The sequence below is a fragment of the Cyphomyrmex costatus genome, unplaced genomic scaffold (assembly GCF_001594065.2).
Source record: "Cyphomyrmex costatus isolate MS0001 unplaced genomic scaffold, Ccosl1.0 scaffold340, whole genome shotgun sequence".
NCBI lineage: Eukaryota > Metazoa > Arthropoda > Insecta > Hymenoptera > Formicidae > Cyphomyrmex > Cyphomyrmex costatus.
This window is the reverse complement of record NW_017277557.1, coordinates 92,515-113,834: the sequence shown is the minus strand read 5'-3', so window position 1 is coordinate 113,834 and position 21,320 is coordinate 92,515. Positions and strand designations below refer to the sequence as shown.

Here is a 21,320-nt window from a genome sequence, read left to right as displayed (position 1 = left end):
TTTTTACTAATAATGATGGTAAGAGTACAATGCTCTTTTATCAGCTTTGTTAGTAAAAATTGTCATATTAATAAATTACTCGATATCTCATAACATCTTAAATTTTCTCGTTGTTAGCTTTATTTCTATATGTTGCTTTATATGTTATGAACTATATTAACATTTATTTATTGTTAATTACACTTTGCAACAAACGAATGAATCATTTCGAGATCTTGTTTTTTCCTTAGAGAGAGAGAGAGAGAGAGAGAGAGAGAGAGAGAGAGAGAGAGAGTACAAACTATTCTATAAACATCTTATAAAATACAAACGTTCTTAATTTTGGAATATTTAAATTAAATGTTCTTTAAATATACATATAATATTATATTGTATCTAGATATTCGTACACTAAGAAAAAAATTATTCATTTGATTGAATTAATTTAGTTCGTCTTTATTTCTTTCTATGAAGAATATATTTAATCAAACATATTATATTCAACTTAAATACATACATTCTCCAACGAAAAAACTAAACTATTAAATATTTAAGATTTATTATTACATAAAAATATTTTTAAGCATAAAAATCCAGCCTCAATCGTATTTGATGCTTCTCTTTTTGCTTATTTGGGTTAACGTTACAGTCTAGTTTACTTTTTATTCAAATAAGATAGAATTAAAAGACTTTAAGTAAAGCTACGTTTAATAGTTAAGTAAAAAACACTAACAATTAAGTTACAAAAATATCATAATACAAAATATATTACTTATATATATCTACATATATAATTATATATGAAATATTTTCCTGAGGCATTAAAACTTGATTCAAAGCCTTTTAACTCTATTGTTTGAATAATAAATTAAATTATCTCAAGTTATCTATACACAAAGAATAACTGTTTTTCTAATGATTTTATTAATTTTATGGAAAAAGGTTTTCTTTTTTTTTTTTTTCAAAATAAGCATAAACTTTAACGTGCGTGATGCGTGAATATTCGCACTTCGAGTCCAGTGGAATATTTCTAAATTGGCGGTCAGTCGATTGTCACCTAAATATCTAAATGGGATAATTGGGCCTGGATTGGTCTTACCAGCTATTTTTAGTCACGGCGAAGGGGATAGACCCTATTCTGCTGGCTAAAAATAATCCGATGGCGTTCACGCTTTGTCGCAAGCATGTATTAGAACGATCCTGCTTCCTTTTGACAATTCTTACCCTACTCTCGGTCTCGACACATGGGAAGAACCGTATAATCGTGAGAACGGATTTGAATTAACAAATGCGTCTTATTTTTTTGGCATGCAAGTTTGTCAGTCTAATGTAATTTAAATCATTTTTTATGACTAAACAGTCAATCGGATGCGATCTTGAATTATTTCAGATTTTACGGAGAAGAAAAAGATATAAAATATAATATTCAATAATACTTTTAAGATATATGAATTAATTTTAAGCAGGATTGTAAGGCTCATAACTTATTCTTGTAAGTCGACTTCTAAGAATGTATGACGATTGTAATTTTATGTGTACCATAAGACGTATGAGTATTCGTAAATACTTACAATGGCTACGTTCAGCAGAAAAAGCAGCTTTGCAACTGTTGCAAAATTCTTTAATATGATTGACTTGTACATTTAGATCTAATGAGGAAGTAAGGGCAAGACCTATCATATTAAAGAATTTTGCAACAGTTGCAAAGCTGCTTTTTCTGCTGAACGATAGCCAATTTCTCGTAAATTATATGGCTAGCAAAAAGCTATCTATAAAAATAGTGCATTCTACAATTATAAACATTCCAGTCATAATTTCTTACAAGTTTTACGAGAACAAATTACGAGCCTTATGATTGCTTAAAATTGACTTAGAATCTTCCGAAGTCGCTGTAATTAATTACTCTCTAGATCTCATGGAGTGAAATCTCACTCAAAGAGACTTTTAAAAATTGAGTCACTTTCTTCGAGTGAGATTTCACTCCACGAGATTTAGAGAGTATACAAACTGCAAATTCTTACAGAAATTTAATACCGAAAAATAGTGATTAATTACTTCTTTTAAGTAATAAAAGGACTTATTCTTTAGTGCTTTTAATACTGAAAAAGAGTAGTTTTTATTAACATTAAATTGGATTTTTGTAAGAATGTATTCTCAACTTCTGAATCTGCGCAGTTTTCAAAATTATTCGATCCAATTTTAACGCAACGCGTGACATCATCCACCGGTTGTACCCCATCAACAAGAATCTTTCCTGTCATCTTCAGACACCACCTGATTACGATTAACAAGTCTATAACGGTCTTATCTCAAAGTAATGGTCTAATTATCTCTTCAAATACGAGAGGCTTGCGCGAAAATGACACCTGTGACGTTTTGAAGTATCACCCCAAGCAGATCACAATATCTTATTTTAGCATGTAGTCATTAACACTGCTTTTTATGTTTAGCTTCGTTTTATTTAAAGAGCTAACCCAAAATGAATACTTTATTTTTTCAGAGAATTCTTAAATATTATAGCTGACAGACTCTTTTTCCATAAATTTATATTTTCCAAACACAAATAAATGTTATATACACATGAAACAGTTCAATATAAAAAATAATATTTATATTTAACAATACAATTTTATAGTTTAAATAAAATTTTTCTCATTCTATCACATGTCTATTTCTTATTAAATAATTTTAAATTCAGGTTCTCAAATCGACATCAAATTTTTTGTATTTTACTTTCAAATAGAAAAATCTATAATTTTTTCATGTTGTTAAAAGATACATCTTTAATTAATTACTTCTTTTAACATTTCATTTTATTTTTTTTTATTTCTTGTGCTTATAAATATTTTCAATTTCAAGATATATGATTTAGAAGAGTTGTGTTCAAACCTAATAAGTTGATATGCGCTCTAATATATTTATTTTATTATATAAATAACAAAAACAAATTTCAAATGTTTCGACCTTTATTAACGGTCTTTTCTAACAAATGTAAACAGAATTACTGTTTCTTAAAATACATAAAATTAAATTATCTTTTTCTTATTTGTTGAATCTCCTTATTATTTATTGATGTGAATAAACTTCTTATCTTGATGTTCTTTTAGACACAGTTATCTTGTCACATATTAAATTTTTATTCATATAATATACGGCAGAATCATTACTCAAAAATCTTGGTTTACAGAGACCACATACATAATAAACTATCTATCTATGATAGTGTCATTATATTGTACTGTAAAATATTCTATTGTTAAAGCTATAAAAGTACATATAATATAGTAAAAAATTACCTTAGATTCTTCGCAAACAAACTAATTCTCCGATCACATTTATTTGTGTGACATCCTCTTTTACCGATTTACAATCGAGTGACATATATGTATAAGAATTTTCACCAATAACTTATACGTTGTGGTAGGATTGATGTAATTAAGTGGGGAACAATAAGATATAGTATGAAAAGACAGATACATTTTCTATACTTAATTTTGTTCTGTTCAAACCTAATGACGGTTTTTTTAACATCATTTCTGATGTTAGTTTGAAATTTGTTTTTATTATTTATATGATAAAAGATTAGGGATTCTAAAGCTGCCTGTATTACCGACTAAATATAATTTAATATAACATATATATTATGTGTGTGTTATATTAAAGTTATATTTAGTCGGCAATACAGACTATAATTTTTGTATGATACTTTTTTCTTTTTTTTTTTCGAAAATCCTTTTCTAGGATTAAAGTATATGCATTAATATGTGTCTGTGAGGAGGAATTTATGCTAAAAATGTTCAAAAATTTCAAAATTGAAGTCTACCATTTCTTAGTCCGTAGCACTTTAGAGTTGTCACGACAACATTTGCTTCGTATATAAGCTGTGCAATCTGTACTTTCGAAATAATAATCCACAAACCAGTAGCTTACACGAAGTAACAACGTGAAGTTCTTAAAATTGGACTTAGACGTTTAATTAAAACATTATATATCGTTATACGAAAATTTATGTGTATGGCATACTTGAGTGAGATATTGATCTAGTAATATATAGTGATGTGTCGCAATAACACATAAATCGTCTGTATGTAGTCCTATATTACACTATGACTAATCGTCTTTAAGATCTCCCTAAAATATTAATTAAGTTGTTAGGTTCGGACTGCCTTTCTAAATTACATATTTTTGAATTGTGTTATTCATTTGAGCCGTTTTTCATAAAATATTAATTTGTTTTCAATTTCTTTCTGGATTCTTTTAACACTTTATTTTTATTATTCGGTATAGGGACGAGTTAAGAGAGATCATCTTTTCTATTTAAATTATAGTATGTTCAGTGAGGAGATAACTTATACTAGCTGAAATATTGTCTCTCACAGATTACACGATTTCATTTGATTTCATACAATTTCATCTCATTACAAATAATTTTCTTCTATATGTGAAGTCATTTGGTAAAATATACGATTTTATCCAATATTACACAATGATTTCTCATGGTTTATACTTATTTAATATAATTATCGGATTAATCATATAAATTTTACGATGATTTCGAGGATTCTGTCCCACGATTACATTATTTTAAGTGATTACCCCTCGATGTATAGAGTACATATGGTCTATAAATTTTTAAAATAAAGTCTGGCAAGAAGATGGATAATTACTCATCGTTCCATGTTTCATCCATTGTCTCTCGGATAACGGGGTTCTTTTAATATTTGGGTTAAAAGTTTAACTCGCCGCGTCGGGCTAGAATTGCGATTTTAATTTAATTCGGACCAGCGGACGTATGCCGCCGCGTCATCTGCTGCCTACGTTCAGTTTACGCGTGGCCACGATACACTCTTCAAGTTTTCATCATTCCATCATTTCCTCCGCCTCACATCGCGTCACGCGAACACGAGCGCTCTCTGCGCATCTGCTTTATTCATTTTTGCATTTAACGTTTTTCTCCATCTCGATCTAGCGCGTTCGTTGATATCTTGTGTCCAAGGAAGGAACAAAGTAAATGTATTTTAATCATAGAATTATCTTCTCTCTAAACAATTTTTAATTTTGTGAAGCTCAAGATTCAGCATCTCTCCGTCTTATAAGTCTTTATTGACTTTATTCTATACAGAGAGAGATTTCTATATTTTGTTTTATTTTGTTTTATACTTACAGAGCTTTATTATTATTTGTTATTTTTATATACGCGGGCGAAATGAAGCGTTATAATCATGATTATTTTAATTTTACATTTTCTCATTACATAACTGGCTCTTAGCCCTTAATTGTTCTATTTTGTTTTCTATATATTTTGTCTTTCTTTCGTTTCCTCTTCTCTTTCGCAGATTCCACACATTTTTTAGACTTCAAGCACTGTGCTTAAAGAGAGGATCTTCGGGCATCTTCAGGCGAATGCTCACGTTTGCTCGCTACGTCGAGAAACCAATTATTCTTAGATATCTGCTCGACATTTTTAAATGTGTTTCTAGTGCATTCTGCAATATTCTATGCAAAGTCGCATCGACATATACTTGTCGCTTCGTATAAATTAATGGACTGTCACTGTTACGATATTTCTAGCGACATGTAGATTTATTGAATTGACTTTGTAGCGTTCGTAGTCAGCGCGTGTGCAATTGAATAAACAAATGCAATAGCTACCCGATCGCCGTCACTAAGCGGAATTGTGACTATTGTAGTATCGTTATGTTTCCATTTGTTGACTATAATATATTGTAGATTATTATTCTAGCCTTGACGACAATTCCCCAATGTAGCATGTAAAATAAAATGCGAATCTAACAAATCTTGAGAAGATACACAAATTTTTATTTATTTTTTATTTCTTGACGGTTCTCTCAACATAAAAGACACTTCGATATACATATTGTATTACAACAATAAATTATGATTATTTGTTTCTGACGTCATAATTCAATACTTGCTATTTACATTGAGAGAAATATGTGTTGTGTGCTTTAATATACAGCGAAAACAATTGATCACATACTTCAGCAGAATCGATTGGACGGTAACTGACCGCATGTTTCGTAGAAGAATTTATGTTCTTCAAATATCTACCGATCTGTAATTTAAGCTTTCTTGACTTCACTTTCATGCCAATGTAATTATTCTATATATGCCGTGTGCGATGCGAGATTAATTATACACATTGATTTTTATCTTTGCCCTTCGCTCTGCAATTAATGTTGAATTGATATTTGTTAATAAATATTTGTGAATGAGGGAATTGATGGTTTAGTGAACACTTCCAAAATGGTTACATCTCATACTTTTGTGACGTTTATTAGCTTGTGTAATTTGCACCTTTGACGGTTCCCAAACAGAACAAAAAGTCATCATGACACCAAAATCCAAGTACAAAAATATAGACACAATTGGAAGTAACATAACGTCAATGTTATAATTTCGCACTCAACAATATAAATATAGTATAACATATATAGTGTTACATAAAGATATTTTCACACGGTTATTTGTTAATACTAACAGCATTAACTATACTAATATTATTGATCGTCTGTGGTTAATATTGTTGGATTAACGTGAAATATTGATAGTGATTTGAATTTTGATTCTCGAGGATCAGTAGTGCTTTATTAGGATCCATGTTACAGTATATCACAGTGCAACATATAATGTACGTAAAACTAAAATTAAACATATCAATAATACTGATCGTGTAAGATTGTAAAATATCGTCAGTATTACTGATTTAATATCACTAACAGGACTGGGGATGTATTTGAAATACTTTTATTTGAGAAACGGTATTTATAGGACAATTGTATATCTTGTATTTTGTATTTCAGCAAAACACATGAAAATGTTTGGTATTTTATATTTCATGGGAGTATATAAAAGTATTTTGTATTTTAATATTAATAACGCAAGATTAAAAGATTTTGTATTTTTCGTATTTTCAAAAAATATGTGCTAAGATTGATAATTAATCTTATTATATTATTTTTAAATTCCGAAATACATGAAACTTTTAACCTTTCAATTTTAAATTTAAAAACAAGATATAGTACATAATCATTTCATGTGTACAGCGAATGAAATATAAAATATAAAGTACACTTTCCTTGCAAAAACTATGTTTTAAATAAAAGTATCTCAAATACATGCCAGTCTTAATAATTGATCAGAATTATTGATTGTACAGTCACATTTACAGTTAGTGTTGAGCATCGAAAAATTATAACATTGATGTTATGTTACTTTTAGTTAATGTTGATCGAGACAACGCCAAAATGACTGTAAAATAATGATCAGAATTTTTCGATCAATTACAATTAATTTTAACGTTTCTTTAACATTATCTGTTTATTCTGTTTGGGTTCGCTCTGAATAGATATCTTATAAAGAAATAATGTTCAATTTCTTTTCTTAAAGATCAACGATATATTTAGTCCATTTTAAGACGAATGATTAATTGGATAGTCCTGCGACAAGTATATAATAATTAAGAATAATTGCGCTGGGATTTTTGAAGAGTTAAGATTTTGAGTTCCGCTTTCGTTTGAGTCCATTTAATAATGCTCTTCATCAATGGAACCTGATGTACTCGACAAGCCCGCGCGCGCGAGGGTCAATTGCTTATTAACTTAAAGAGCCATAGCGGTTATTAAACGATTTCATTGTCATTGAAATGGTTTGCAAAAAACGAAAACGGTCGCGTTCATCCGGAAACAAGCATATATTCGATTATTTAATCTTCCATAGATCGATTCATTACATAGTCGTTATGAACGAATTTCTTTTACAATTTAAGTTGGCGTGTTGGCAAATCAGAGGAAACGTTTTACTACCTTCGGGTTCTGAAAAAAGTACCTCGTAAACATCGCACTTCGTAAACGTCGCCATGTGTCCTTTTTACAGTCGCCTTAAACGAGTCGCCGGAAATGAGGCAATTTGGCGGTCATACATTTATACGTCGGTTTATGAAATTAGATCAAACATCCTTAGAAACGGACTAAACAACGCCGCATCAGCAGTCACTCGATGCTGTACAGCTGCATTTGGTATATCATCAGATACGTCATCGTATACATTACTCAAAATTACCGTGTCATCACGTGCAGAATCATGGTTACTAAAGAGTACACGAATTACACATATTTTACGAGCTGGTTTCCTCGTAGAAATATTTGAAATCGATTTATCAGTTAAATACTTACTCAGTTTTAGCAGTAATGAATAAAATACCACATAAAAAAAATAGAGATTTTAATAACAAAAAAGTAGAAATTTAATTAAAAAATTAATAACAATGAACTTTTTGTTTTTGTCTTCTCTCTTTCTCTCTCTTTCTTTCTTTATTACTTTAAATTATTTATATATTTTAATTTAAATATTGTAGAAACATTCTATTGATTTTTATCAATTTTAAATATTTAATTTTAAAAGTAAAATATCAAATAAATCATTTAAATGTAAAATTAATAGAAATTAACTTTTTGTATTAAGAGGAGAGAGAGAAAGAGAGACACGCTTTCAAATTTTATTACGATGTATTTATTTATTTATTTTTTCTCTCTTTATTACTTTGATTATTTATATATTTTATAATAAGCATCTTATATTTGTCTAAAATTATCCATTCGATCTTTGCGTGCCATTAAATATGCTCGCCAAATTAGGAAAATAAACCTTAGAATCGGACGAGATTCTATTTAATACGGCTATTTGATTTTCGTGTCACGTTAACATTTGAATGCCATCTTAATAGGCAAATAAAATTCAAAAGTGGGTGGCCACATTTATGTTAAGAATACGAATTATTATTTGTTACGAATAATTTCACTTTTTCTCAAAGCGATTAAAATATCTGTAAATTCTTTGCTTCAACTAATAAATGCTAATATGCTACTAACGAATTTAGCTGTACTGTATTTAAAGTTCCAAAAGTTGTTAATTTATCGTTAAATACATTTAATTCATTACGACCAATATTAAAAAAAAAATTTTGTCAGTTATCTTTCGAGTTTAAAATATGCTTCAACGATGAGATAGAAGTTAGTGAGATCAATTTCTGATTGGTCTTACCTGGCGGACGTTGACTTTAAAGAGCCATTCGCATAGAGATCGGCTGCCATAATACCGGTGTCAATCCGATGACATCCCGTGGGATGGTCCGAAGAATGTATATATATAAACTAGGATCCCGCCGATCTTGTCTATTCCTCCCTTCCTATTCCTTTTCCTCCGTGAAAAAGCAGCTATCACGTATTTATTCTTCTTCAAGGATTCTTCGAAATTTTGTCACTGACAATCGTCAACCTTGACCGGGATCATTCTCATCGTGAATGAAACACCAATCGCTTCGGTCTAAACACGCTCGTATTATTGACATTATCCTCATATCACAATACACGATACTGTCGGCATGTACCGGCTTTTAGAACATATATACGTACGTATATCCTCGTCTATTTAACCGTGACGCGAAAATCCCGTCAAAGACAACATCGGCGCGATTTCGGGAAAAGAGCGTGTGGATTGTCGCGTGGCGAGCACAATTTCGAGGGAACGACTGTCGCTCCGTTAACGGAGATATAGGATCATCCTGTGCCCGCCTCGTGACTGAACTATGTCAGACGGGGCACTGTCAATTGGATAACTACCTACCCCACATTGGCACAGTATTGTCGCGTATATGTGTGTGTAATGTAACGTATCGTTGATGTTGAAAGCTTGCACGTAGTCCATGTTCTCCCACTTCTTCTAGATCACTTAATCTCCTTCTTCTTCTTCTTCTTCTTTTTCTTATATGAGTGCTTTTTTTTAGATACAATATACATTATAGATATTTTCTTGGCTTTCCACTTTTTTTTTTCCTATTTTCCTTTTCGTTCTAGTTCTACTCTCGCAGAGAGTAGAACTAGAAAGAGTCCGTTTGATGTTTCACATGGAAAATATAATCGATTTATAACTTGAATTGAAAGCCCTGCCAATTCCCATTCTTATTTCTTATTTTTAAAGAGATCTATTGTCAATTCGTCATTCGATTACTTACTGTTGCATTCATTAGTATTTATTGCTTCTGACGTTACTTGGAATCGAAGTAAATGCTAGGAAGATCGCATTATCTCGTATATTCTGTCGTCATTTCGATAGTATGAATTAACTGATGACGCGAGAAGAATAATCCGTATCATACAGCACATCGGCTCAATCACGCCGACCTTGCAAACCAACTAATGCCGATCTTCGCGGGAAAGCCTATAGATAAATTTGAATTTTTATTAATATCCCATGTTTATCATGCAAAATAATTTTTTTCATATCATGTTAAATATCTCATCAATTTTAAATATCTATGCTTATCCGTAAACTTTATAAAAATCATAAATTCGCTAAATATTTTATTTAGATTCTTCTTTGCTTTAAAACTAAGCTAATCCTGTTCATAAACAATAAAATCTTCCTCAATACTCAAAGAAATATATAGTGATAACAATAAAATCAAAATGTTCCTTTACTTAATTCGCGAATAACTCATGAACAAAAAATCATATAAAATAAAACGAATATACAGGACTCTTAGTATTAAAAATTGTCAATGAAATAAAAAGGCAATTAAGAGTCAATATTAATTGTGTGAACTAATAAAACATTTAATATATTATAAATTAAAATAAAATATCAATAAATTCACACTTTAAAAGCGCACGCAAACATAAGTCAAATCATAACGTTTCGGCTGCATATTCGAGCCATCCTCAGATGAACATATAAATATTAATTAACGCAGTAAAACATCTTTAGTTAACGCAGAAAAAACAAGAAAATTACTATGATGGATTGTTATGTTCTAAAACGTTGAGTATTTCACCGAGAGAACAATTTAGCTCATCAAGCGATTGGAAGATCGTTTGTGATGTATCCCTGTGGTACTAATCAGGACACAAAATTAACGTTATATTAATAAAACAATGTGACAAGCAATTGTCCCTCTGACAAAAAACTCACCCTCAAGTAATCCATGTCGTTAAAAGAGTCATTTATTAAAATTCGGTGACAATCAAAATCGTTATTTCGTTAACACATTACAAATATAAGTCGTTCCAAATATAAAACTTTTATAACCGTCCAACTAACTCGACGTACAAAACTATAATGTTTAAGATTTTCATCACAGATGTCACAGATTGGAACAAGGACATGAGTTCGATTGGAATAATGTACAAATTTTAGATGAAGAACCGTGTTATGGGAAACGTATTGTCGCAGAGATGCTCAACATTAAAAAACAGCAAAACAGTCTTAACCTACAAACGGACACATTAGATCTGCATGAAGCATATATTCCTATTATAAACAAGATATGACTTTGCATTACCAAAATCTTAAACATTATAGTTTTGTACGTCGAGTTAGTTGGACGGTTATAAAAGTTTTATATTTGGAACGACTTATATTTGTAATGTGTTAACGAAATAACGATTTTGATTGTCACCGAATTTTAATAAATGACTCTTTTAACGACATGGATTACTTGAGGGTGAGTTTTTTGTCAGAGGGACAATTGCTTGTCACATTGTTTTATTAATATAACGTTAATTTTGTGTCCTGATTAGTACCACAGGGATACATCACAAACGATCTTCCAATCGCTTGATGAGCTAAATTGTTCTCTCGGTGAAATACTCAACGTTTTAGAACATAACAATCCATCATAGTAATTTTCTTGTTTTTTCTGCGTTAACTAAAGATGTTTTACTGCGTTAATTAATATTTATATGTTCATCTGAGGATGGCTCGAATATGCAGCCGAAACGTTATGATTTGACTTATGTTTGCGTGCGCTTTTAAAGTGTGAATTTATTGATATTTTATTTTAATTTATAATATATTAAATGTTTTATTAGTTCACACAATTAATATTGACTCTTAATTGCCTTTTTATTTCATTGACAAAAAATCATATGTAGGAACGTTTTTAAAAAATCGATTTTGCAGGGAAAGCTTCAAACTTTTACGATAGATAGTCGAAAATTTTCGTAACTTTTTTTTGGCACGTAAAAGACTCACAAATTGAAAAGAAAATTTTTTATCTTTTTCAACTCATAGTTTTTTATATATGAAAATTATCATAATATTCAAACTCGTAATACTAAAAAAATATAGTAACCTTTCAAAAATAAAGATTTCAAGCTTTAAAACTCTTTTTTTAAATTGAAATTTCGTTTATATTTTACGAAGATGTTGTATATACAATTTTGAGTTGGAAAATTGAAACAAACTTTCCGAACAACCTAATATTTTATGGTTGCAATAACCATAAAACGATTCATAAAACTTGTATACCTAGTTATTATAGTTGCTATAATTGTTATTTTCTCTGAGTAAATGATTTTTTAAAGCGATCTTTACGTAAATAAAATCTAAATGTGTCATCAGCATATTTTGTAGTTATAAAATATTGAAAATTTAAATGAACTATGGAAACACCTTTTAATTTCCCGTAACATAAAAGGCAAGATTTGGAGTAACGGTTCTAGAAAAGAAAAAATAAGAATAGGAATAAGAGTATACAGATGAGAGAAATTAAAAATACGCATATTGTATTTCATCGATATGACAAACGGTGTGAAATCATTTCGTCAGTTGGAAATACTCTAAACGAATGATTCATCCTACCTCCAATTCCCACTTGCGACGTCGACCCTCCGCGCGTGCGATTTACGCATCATCAGATTTGATGGGTCGCTAAAGGCTGCTGACTGAGACCTCCATCGAAGGTTTAGACTTTATCAGTGACGCAACGTTATACTTAAGAGACATTGACAATTCGATGTCATTGATAAAAGAATAATCGGATATGCGCGCATGCATGACTCGTATAAGGCCAATTGAGATTCTTGGGATTCTTCTGCTGGGAAATCAATTTCAGTTTGATCAAAATTGGAGATAATCCAGCGTGTCACTCTGCAAAAATTTTTGAAATTGATTGTTATTATTTACGTAAAATTAAAACACAATTTTTTATCTGCAATGTGTATTTAATCTAGGACTCTGATTTTATTCAGTTTTTCTCGAAAATACGTGTAAACGTGAAAAGTTTATTCATTTATATTCACTTTTAGAAAAACGTTTACTTGTAGGTAAACGTTTACACATATCATTAGTATGTCCGTTTATTAGAAACGTTTATCTGAATACACTTTTATTCTACGTACATATTTTTTCATTTTTACTACACTTAAACGTTTTTTTACACCCAACAAAATTTTTTGTTTTCACCTCGTGACACTAGGAAGACTTTTTATAAAGGGATAAACGCTTATAATGAAAAAACGAAATATTTGGAAAAACATTTTTCGTAGATAAATGTGCTAAGTATACGTGTAAATGTATTTTCGTTTAAACATATAATAGCGGAGCCCTATTTAAAACACACATATTCGGGAAAATGTTTCTAATAAACGGATGCTAATTATATGTGTAAACATATTTTCGTTTAAACGTATAATAGCAAGCCCTAGTTTAATTATAGTATATCATAGTAAAGAAATTTGAAATTTTTCTCATTACTTTTTGTTTGTTTTTTTATAAGATAGATGTACATTTCGTTTGCAGATTGCCGAACTTTTTATCCTCAACCATGTGCTCTACGTGTTGAGCAAACCACTAAATCGTACTCAGTTAATTAGGGACAGCTTTGGTCCTAAGCTTAATTATCAGAACTATCTACGTGACATACCGGTAATGAGAGATGTCTCTTATCCGCTGGAGGAATATTATGACGCGGAAACTACAGCAAGGGAACTACAGCAGCTGAACAGACATAGCAGAAATATGATGCACGTTAGTAAATTGTTTTTAATTCCTAAAAAGGGTCGTTCTTCATTAAAGTTCATTCAACATTACTATCTCAGAATGTGACGCCAAAAGCGAGAAAATACAAAGAGCGCTAAAAAATATTTAAATAAATTTTTTTTTTAATTTTATGAAAATAGAGAATTAAATTAGATAGAATCCCTGTCAAATTCTTTTAATTTATCTATTTTTCGAAAATGTTTATTGTTGATTTAAATTATATTATTTAATATTTATACTATATATTATTTATACTATATACTATATATATATGTATATATATATATATATATGGTATATATGTCACTATTTGTATTAAGATAAATGTGTATTCATTTTACAATTTATGTAGGAATATCGCAATCTTTGCGAAACAATAACAAAAAAAGTGGAGATTTTCGACGACGATTACGAGTATCAACCCCCACATTATTATGAGGTCTACTGTAAGGGCTACTTGATGTTGAGAGAAGACGAACGAATGATAAAACCATTAGAACAAGTAAACTTATACGTTATACAGTGAAATAAATGAAAATTCAATGAAATGGATTCAAAACGGCAGTTTTTATTAAACAAAAAAATATAGATCGACTAAAAGCAAGTTAATAAATATTTAGTGTTGCAAGACAATTTCCAAGAAATTATAAATCTGATAAGTCAGACTTTCATTGAGCCGATTTTAAATACGGAAAAATGAGAAAATGTTTCTTTTATTTACCAAAGTTTTGATTTTAGTTTTAACATTTTTTTTTTTTCCAGAAATGCGTTTATCCGGCATTCCATTGCGTGCAAAGAAATCGGCTTTTATTTTTGGTCAGACGACGTTGGAATAGTGAATGTTGGGAACCATACACAAAAGAAATCGCCAGTGGTTGTGACTGCATGTGGCCAGTCACTAGCCTTGGCGAAATAAACGAACACTATTGATTTAGTCAAATTGTATGTTAGTTAATGTATTATTAAATAGTGAAAGTATATCGTGGAACTCTCTTCTCTCTGAATCTTAACAGGATCTTTCATAAAAATATTTATTCATTGTATTATATATGTATATATAAACACAAATGACAGAATATAACTTTCGCGCGTAATCAGCTTACCATGATAAATCCTTCTCTCTTACATTTATTGCGGAAAATCAACAACGTAGAAGAATAGAAATATTAGTCATCTCGAGAAATACTTCTCTATAAAACTATATTCTTCCTGCAGTATTATTTCCACGAGTTCGCTTTATGTTTTGGTAAAAAATGAAATCCATCAGGCACTTTCCCGAGTAACATCTCACTAAAAATAAACAAACTCGTTAATATAGGCAAAACTGACACTGTTCAATGGATGCATCAAACTAATAGTCTTACGATAATTTCACCCAATCAGCGCAATTGGAACTAGCCATCAACGTTTCCATATCATCGCGACCTCTGTAAAACGGTGGTCTCTCGTTGATCCGCTGTGGTGGTCTCTCCAAAATTCCAACGGGAACATATCTGCAATACAGTGTTCAATGTAAATCCATATTAAAAAATAATAATGCTTTAATCGATAAAAACACATTCTTCTCCAGACAAACTTGCCTGTGAAGGAAGGAGATCCATTCCAGCATAAATCTCCTGGTAGTTTCGACGCCCCGAGTGTCAGATCCCCAATGCTCAAGTCCGTAATTCGCGTATTTCTTGAGAATATCGAATCTCTCTGCACTCGATATGTCGATCAACTTTTTCTCTTTTATCTCGGTAAAAATCCAAGGCTTGATTAGCGCTCCGCGTCCAATGGTGATGCCCTGCACCGTATTATAGATTTCTTTCACGCGACAATAGTCATCAAAGGACAAGATATCGCCGTTTCCAAACACGGGAATCGGCTGCGCTGCCATCGCACATTTTTCTATGTATTCCCAATCGGCCAGTTTCGTATATCTCTGCTCACGCGATCTGCCGTGAACCTGAAAGAATCATCAAATTGATTATGAGCCTTAGGAAATAATACAAAAAGATCATATTTCTCTAACGCAGGATGTTTATTAAAATCTTGTAAAAAAAAGATTCTTGAGAATTTCTTCATTTTTGTTCAAAATTCCAAATAGGATCAGAGAATTTTTTAATACAATTTTAAAATAAATTGGAGTGTTAACGCAAACAAACTGTACAGTGTAAATCAGCAAAAGACAGGGATTTCATAAGATTGTTTTTATCATCTTTTACAATTATAAAGTCGCGTTCTATAAAATTTATAGTGTAAGAAAGAATCACTATAATATAATATCAGTGATCTACTCTTTGGTACTGAATAGTTTTCTATTGAGTCTTTGATGTTTTTATATAAAAATTTGTGGGACATGAAAATATACGTGAATACACGCGGACCGTATATTGTTATCCTTGTCAACATTTTGTAAGAAAAAAAAAAAATAAGAGAAATAATGTTTTCGGAAAAAGAGAATTTAAATATAAAAATAAAGTTTCAAATTTTTCCTTAAAAGTATCGATAAAATTCTATGAAAATTCATTTTCAAATAAAAAAGGAATCGTCTGAAAAATTTAGTTTTTTCTAAGTAGTAAACTAAGATCTCTTTACTTTTCCGAGAATAATTCCTTTTTTAAAAATATTTTTATGATTAAAATATAATATGAATTTTTTCCATTATAATCCTGATTTTTCATAGTAAGTTCTTTGCAATGTTTTAAGATGTTTATTTAGGATTGGAAAAATCCGAGGTTTTTTTTTTTTTAGAACGCTCATGTTTTATTAGATCTTTTTTGATAAAATTGATTATTTGATATTTTTTGATGTAATATTTAGTTTATATTGTATTTATTTTATTTAATTACATGTTCAAATAAAATTAATTATAAAAGAATTTTTATAAAAGAGATATTTGAAATTTATATATAAATATTATTAGACATCAATATTTAGATTTTATTTGTTTTTATTTATTTAATTTATTTATATAGTGATCTAAAATATATCTTTTGAAGATTTTTTCCTTTCTCTTAATAAATTTCATTCATTGCAAATATCGCAATGTCTTTTAAAAGAGACCGATTCATATAACAAGAAACATAAATTTTACGGACTTACTCACGGTAATCATGGATACACCCCAGTCTCGAAACCTCGGCATTAGATTATGCGCGATCGGTTTATCTATGTAGACTCCAGTTCTGGTCTTAATAGATAAAGGTATGTTCAACACTTGGCTAACAGATTTTACCACGGTCTCAAGTACGTTTAATCGATTGAGCATACCGCTGCCGCCTCCCTGTCTGTAGATTAGATCAATCGGACACCCAAGATTCAAATCGATGTAGTCCACATCGATTTCATGGTTCAGCAACTGTGCACATCGTGCCAGCACTCCCGGATTGTTGCCACAGAGCTGCACGCCGAAAATATCCTCGCTCTCGTGTCGCTTCACCAGCGCCCATTCTTCCTGCGCGCCTTTCAGTATCTTTGGCGCCAATGCCATCTCGCCACAGGTGATGTCTGCACCATACTCCTTGCAAATCCTTCGAAACGGCAAATTGCCTACTGTAGTCAGAGGACTGAGTAGTATCTTGCCGTTCCAATCGATAGTCTTTTTCTCTGATTGTCGCAATCTGATCAAATCGCTGTCGTCCACGGGTCCGATTTTCAATTCCTTCGACTTACACATGATATCGCTATTAGAAGCATCTGTTTCCGTTTTCTCATCATTCACGTCATGGGAAATATGTTTCTCCACTTTCTCGCCGTTGCCATTGTCAGAAATATTAATCGTGACATCTGATTTTGTATCATTTTTTTTATTATTCAAACTCTGCTGCATCTTCTTCATAGATGGACCGTTAGCTTTGACAATTGCCTCCGCCCTGGAGAAATTATACCTGCGTTTACGCAATTTGTTTTGTAAGTCCTTGGATAAGTGATTTTTGATAGCCGGTGGACACTTGCTGTACTCCTCGAGTTTCTTTTCGTCGATAATGTTAAAGCCATCCTCGGTCAAGTGTCTTGAGCCCATTCTACAAGTGGTTCCTCTTGGGCACTTGCCAGTCAAATTAAATATATAACATTGTGTACCTATGTCTTCTGGTCTGATCTTTAGGTACTCCTTTCGATCATGCAAGAAAGTACAGCGCTGATTCGAGCATTTTCTCTCTGGTTCATTTGCAGTTTGATCCGCGATCCACGGACATAAACTCAATTCCCTGGAAGCTTTGAATGGAGGTGGCCTTGCTTTATTTTGTCCTCTAAGCTTCTCTCTCTTGTCTTCCAATTTGGGTTTCTTAGCAGGTACTTCGTCCAATGATGCATCTGTATTTTCTACGCCTGCATCCGTAGATACTTTCTGCTTATTGATCTCTGTCAAGCACTGACCACTTAATTGTCTTATATGGTCCTCGATAATAAATCTACAATGTCAGATACATATATTAGTTACAAGATAATAAAATGATATTTAATAAATAACAAATATTACATAATTGTTTTTTAAATACATTAGTGCTTGTCTGCAAAAATTTATTGTATATATATAAATAGTCATATATTTAATACATAGAATCTCATTTGAATTTTGAAGATGAAATAATTAAAAGAGAAAGAAATGCACAAAGACATTGAAAAGATAGCAAGTTAAGGATAGCTAGATATAATGAAAGGTACAAGCAGTTCGACATAGAAAATAGAAACCTAAAATGTTCAAGGAAAAAAATTTAAATAAGGTAGAAATAAGAGAGTCTTAGAGGGTTAGTGAAATGCCTGGTCCATAACCTTGCTTTAATCATTAGGCTTTAAGCATTAAGTAAGCTTTTTAAATTTGCAAAAGTAATCGATTACAGCATTAAGAAATGGGCATTCCACATTTCCTTACAGTTTATGTTTTACGGATTAAAGTAAGTTTAAGGATGGATATGACATCACCTAGCACTTAAGTTTATGTCCACTTAAAGCAAGGTTGTGGACCAGGCCATACTAGCTAAATGAGGAAAGAGATATTTTGTGGAGTAGGTATAGATTGTATGGAACATTAATTATATTGATGATTATCAGAAAATAAGCAGGTAGTTCAGGATATTAGGTAGGAACAGAAAGAAAATATGGACTAAACTTTGGAATATGAGGAAATTGGGCTCAGAAAAAAGAATACAGAATCAGAGAAAACTACAGATAGAGCTGGGCATACATTTGAAATACTTTTATTTAAAATAGTTTTGGCAATACAAAATATATACTTATGTAAAAGTATTACACATTTTGTACATAAAATAAAAAAATTATAAATTTTTTGTATTTTGTAATTCAAATAATAACATTAATTGTTAATCTTAGTTTTCAAAATATAAAATATAAAATACTTTTAATCCTTTTTTTTTTTCGTTGTTAATACTGAAATATAAAATACAAAGTACTTTTACATGTTTAGTATATGAAATAGAAAATATAGAATATTTGCATGTGCTCCGTTGAAATGCATAATACAAAACATAATGATCTCACAAATACTGTTTCTTAAATAAAAATATTTCAAATACATGTCCAGTTCTGACTACAGAGAAAGTTGACACAAATTGATGAAATTAGGTAGCATCAAATTAAGGTAGCAATAATAGAATGCATCTGTGATTGTGTTCCATGATATTTTTGTGATTTGTAAGGATAAGAAATCTTTCTGAATAGGTCATTAAATAGATATAAGAATTTATTATATGAAAAATAAGAAATATATAGTAGCGATAGAATAATAATAAGGATGAATAAGTTAAGTTTATATTCGTAAACCAAATTTCTTCTTCGCAATGTAAGCTGAAGTAATCAAATATATTCTATATTCTAAATAAAATTTGATGTATTATATATTATGATGATAAAATATTAATTTTTAAATAAAAATTAAGAAAGAACAAGTTCTTCAATATCTTACAATAAATAATTACATTTATCAATGTAAATAAAAAATTTAAATTAAGAGACAAAAATAGACGATTGATAATCTGTTTCTACAAATCTATAAAGGAATTTAGAGGTTAGAAACGAATACGTGTATTCGCAAATATATTTGTATAAAATTCATTCCCTATATTAACGTGAGTCATCCGGGAAGTCTACTTACTCTTCTTTTATTAGGCAAACACCCTTTTGCCTGTCTTCGCCATAATCGAATGAACAGTCTGAACATTTCTCGTTGTAATTTGCCATTTCTTTACACGTGTATGTACGCTCAAATCTCAATGCCGATGACTGGACCACGATCAAACTGGGCAACTGACTCTGTCAGTCAATCTATTCATTAATTTTTTAAAAGTTAAAAATTCATGGTTTAAATCTTATGATCTAAAACTCAATGATTTCTTAAAATCACATTTCTTGAAATAGATATCATCATGTCGAAATTATATTCTCTTGACATTTTATAAATTGAAAATTCGAATTATTATATACCTACTGCGTGAACTGAAGAGAGAGAGAGAGAGAGAGAGAGAGAGTACAGTACGACGTAGTATAACTTACAAGACAATATGATATCGGCAATTACGACATTGATATTATCATCGATCGATGATTTATCGACGTTGATAAATCAACGATAAAAAATAAGCAAAATTCTGGTTGCTCCTTACAGAGTTATATAAGAGTCTAACAAATTTAGGAAGAAGTCCGATGAAGCAACAAAAGCACGATTTGAAATAACGGGGGGAGGGAGGGGGGCCAATTCTTCACAATTCTGCATTTTGAAATGGTTATAACTCTTCTATACTGTTCATTTCAGCACCTTGATCTATATAAGACAATCGATAGAACTCTTTGGGGAGTTACCAGACCTCTCAAAAAAATAATGGATTTTCGAAAAAAATTGTTGACCTCTGTGGAATTAAAAAAAAATTCGAAGTTTGAAATTTCAAAGTAGTAGAATTTTCCAAATATTGATTTATTAGAGATAATAGTTAGAATTCTTTGGGAGCTAAGTACTGGAACTCTTGTGTCAGAATGTCGACAGATTTCCGAACAAAAATTTTTTTTAATAAAAAATATTTTTATAAAATAAAAATTTCGGAAATCCATCATATTTTTTTAGGCTAATTCTACAATGTGCTTTTTGTTTCCTGTTTCTTGTTGTTTGTCTCTTGCCTTCTTGATCAAAAAACCAAGAGACAAACAGAGATATAAACAGCAAGAAACAGAAAACAAAAAACACATTGTAGAATTAGCCTTTTAGAGTTCTGATAGCCCCTAAAGAGTTCTATCGATTGTCCTATATAGATATTAAAGGGTGCTAAAATGAACGGGAGGGGGGAGGGGTATAGAAAAGTTATAAATTGGTTATAACCCAGTTGCAAAATCGTGAAATTGGCCCCTAAGTATTATTTTAAATAGTGTTAAAAAATTTTTTGGCACAATATGTAAAATATTATATATATAGCAATGCAAAACTGAGGCGTCGGAGTTTTGCTCTTTTTCTATAGTGTACGTGACATATGCTATAATATAAGAGCATTCCGACGCCTCAGATTTGCTAT

The 21,320-nt window shown here is 30.6% G+C and overlaps 2 protein-coding genes across 2 annotated transcripts; one reads left to right on the top strand and one right to left on the bottom strand.

Annotated features, from left to right (window-relative positions):
* The first annotated feature begins 11,485 nt into the window (after positions 1-11,485).
* Positions 11,486-14,801, top strand: LOC108776110 (uncharacterized). The gene is made up of 4 exons (XM_018542623.1): positions 11,486-11,500; positions 13,579-13,806; positions 14,171-14,320; positions 14,581-14,801. The coding sequence occupies exons 1-4, from the start codon at positions 11,486-11,488 to the stop codon at positions 14,746-14,748; spliced, it is 561 nt and encodes a 186-aa protein (XP_018398125.1). The 3' UTR covers positions 14,749-14,801.
* A 106-nt stretch (positions 14,802-14,907) lies between these two features.
* Positions 14,908-20,266, bottom strand: Dus3 (Dihydrouridine synthase 3). The gene is made up of 6 exons (XM_018542647.1): positions 20,249-20,266; positions 19,916-20,085; positions 16,910-18,215; positions 15,399-15,766; positions 15,183-15,311; positions 14,908-15,108 (listed from the first exon to the last, which is right to left on the bottom strand). The coding sequence occupies exons 2-6, from the start codon at positions 19,999-20,001 to the stop codon at positions 15,036-15,038; spliced, it is 1,962 nt and encodes a 653-aa protein (XP_018398149.1). The 5' UTR covers positions 20,002-20,085; positions 20,249-20,266; the 3' UTR covers positions 14,908-15,035.
* Between the last annotated feature and the right edge of the window lie 1,054 nt (positions 20,267-21,320).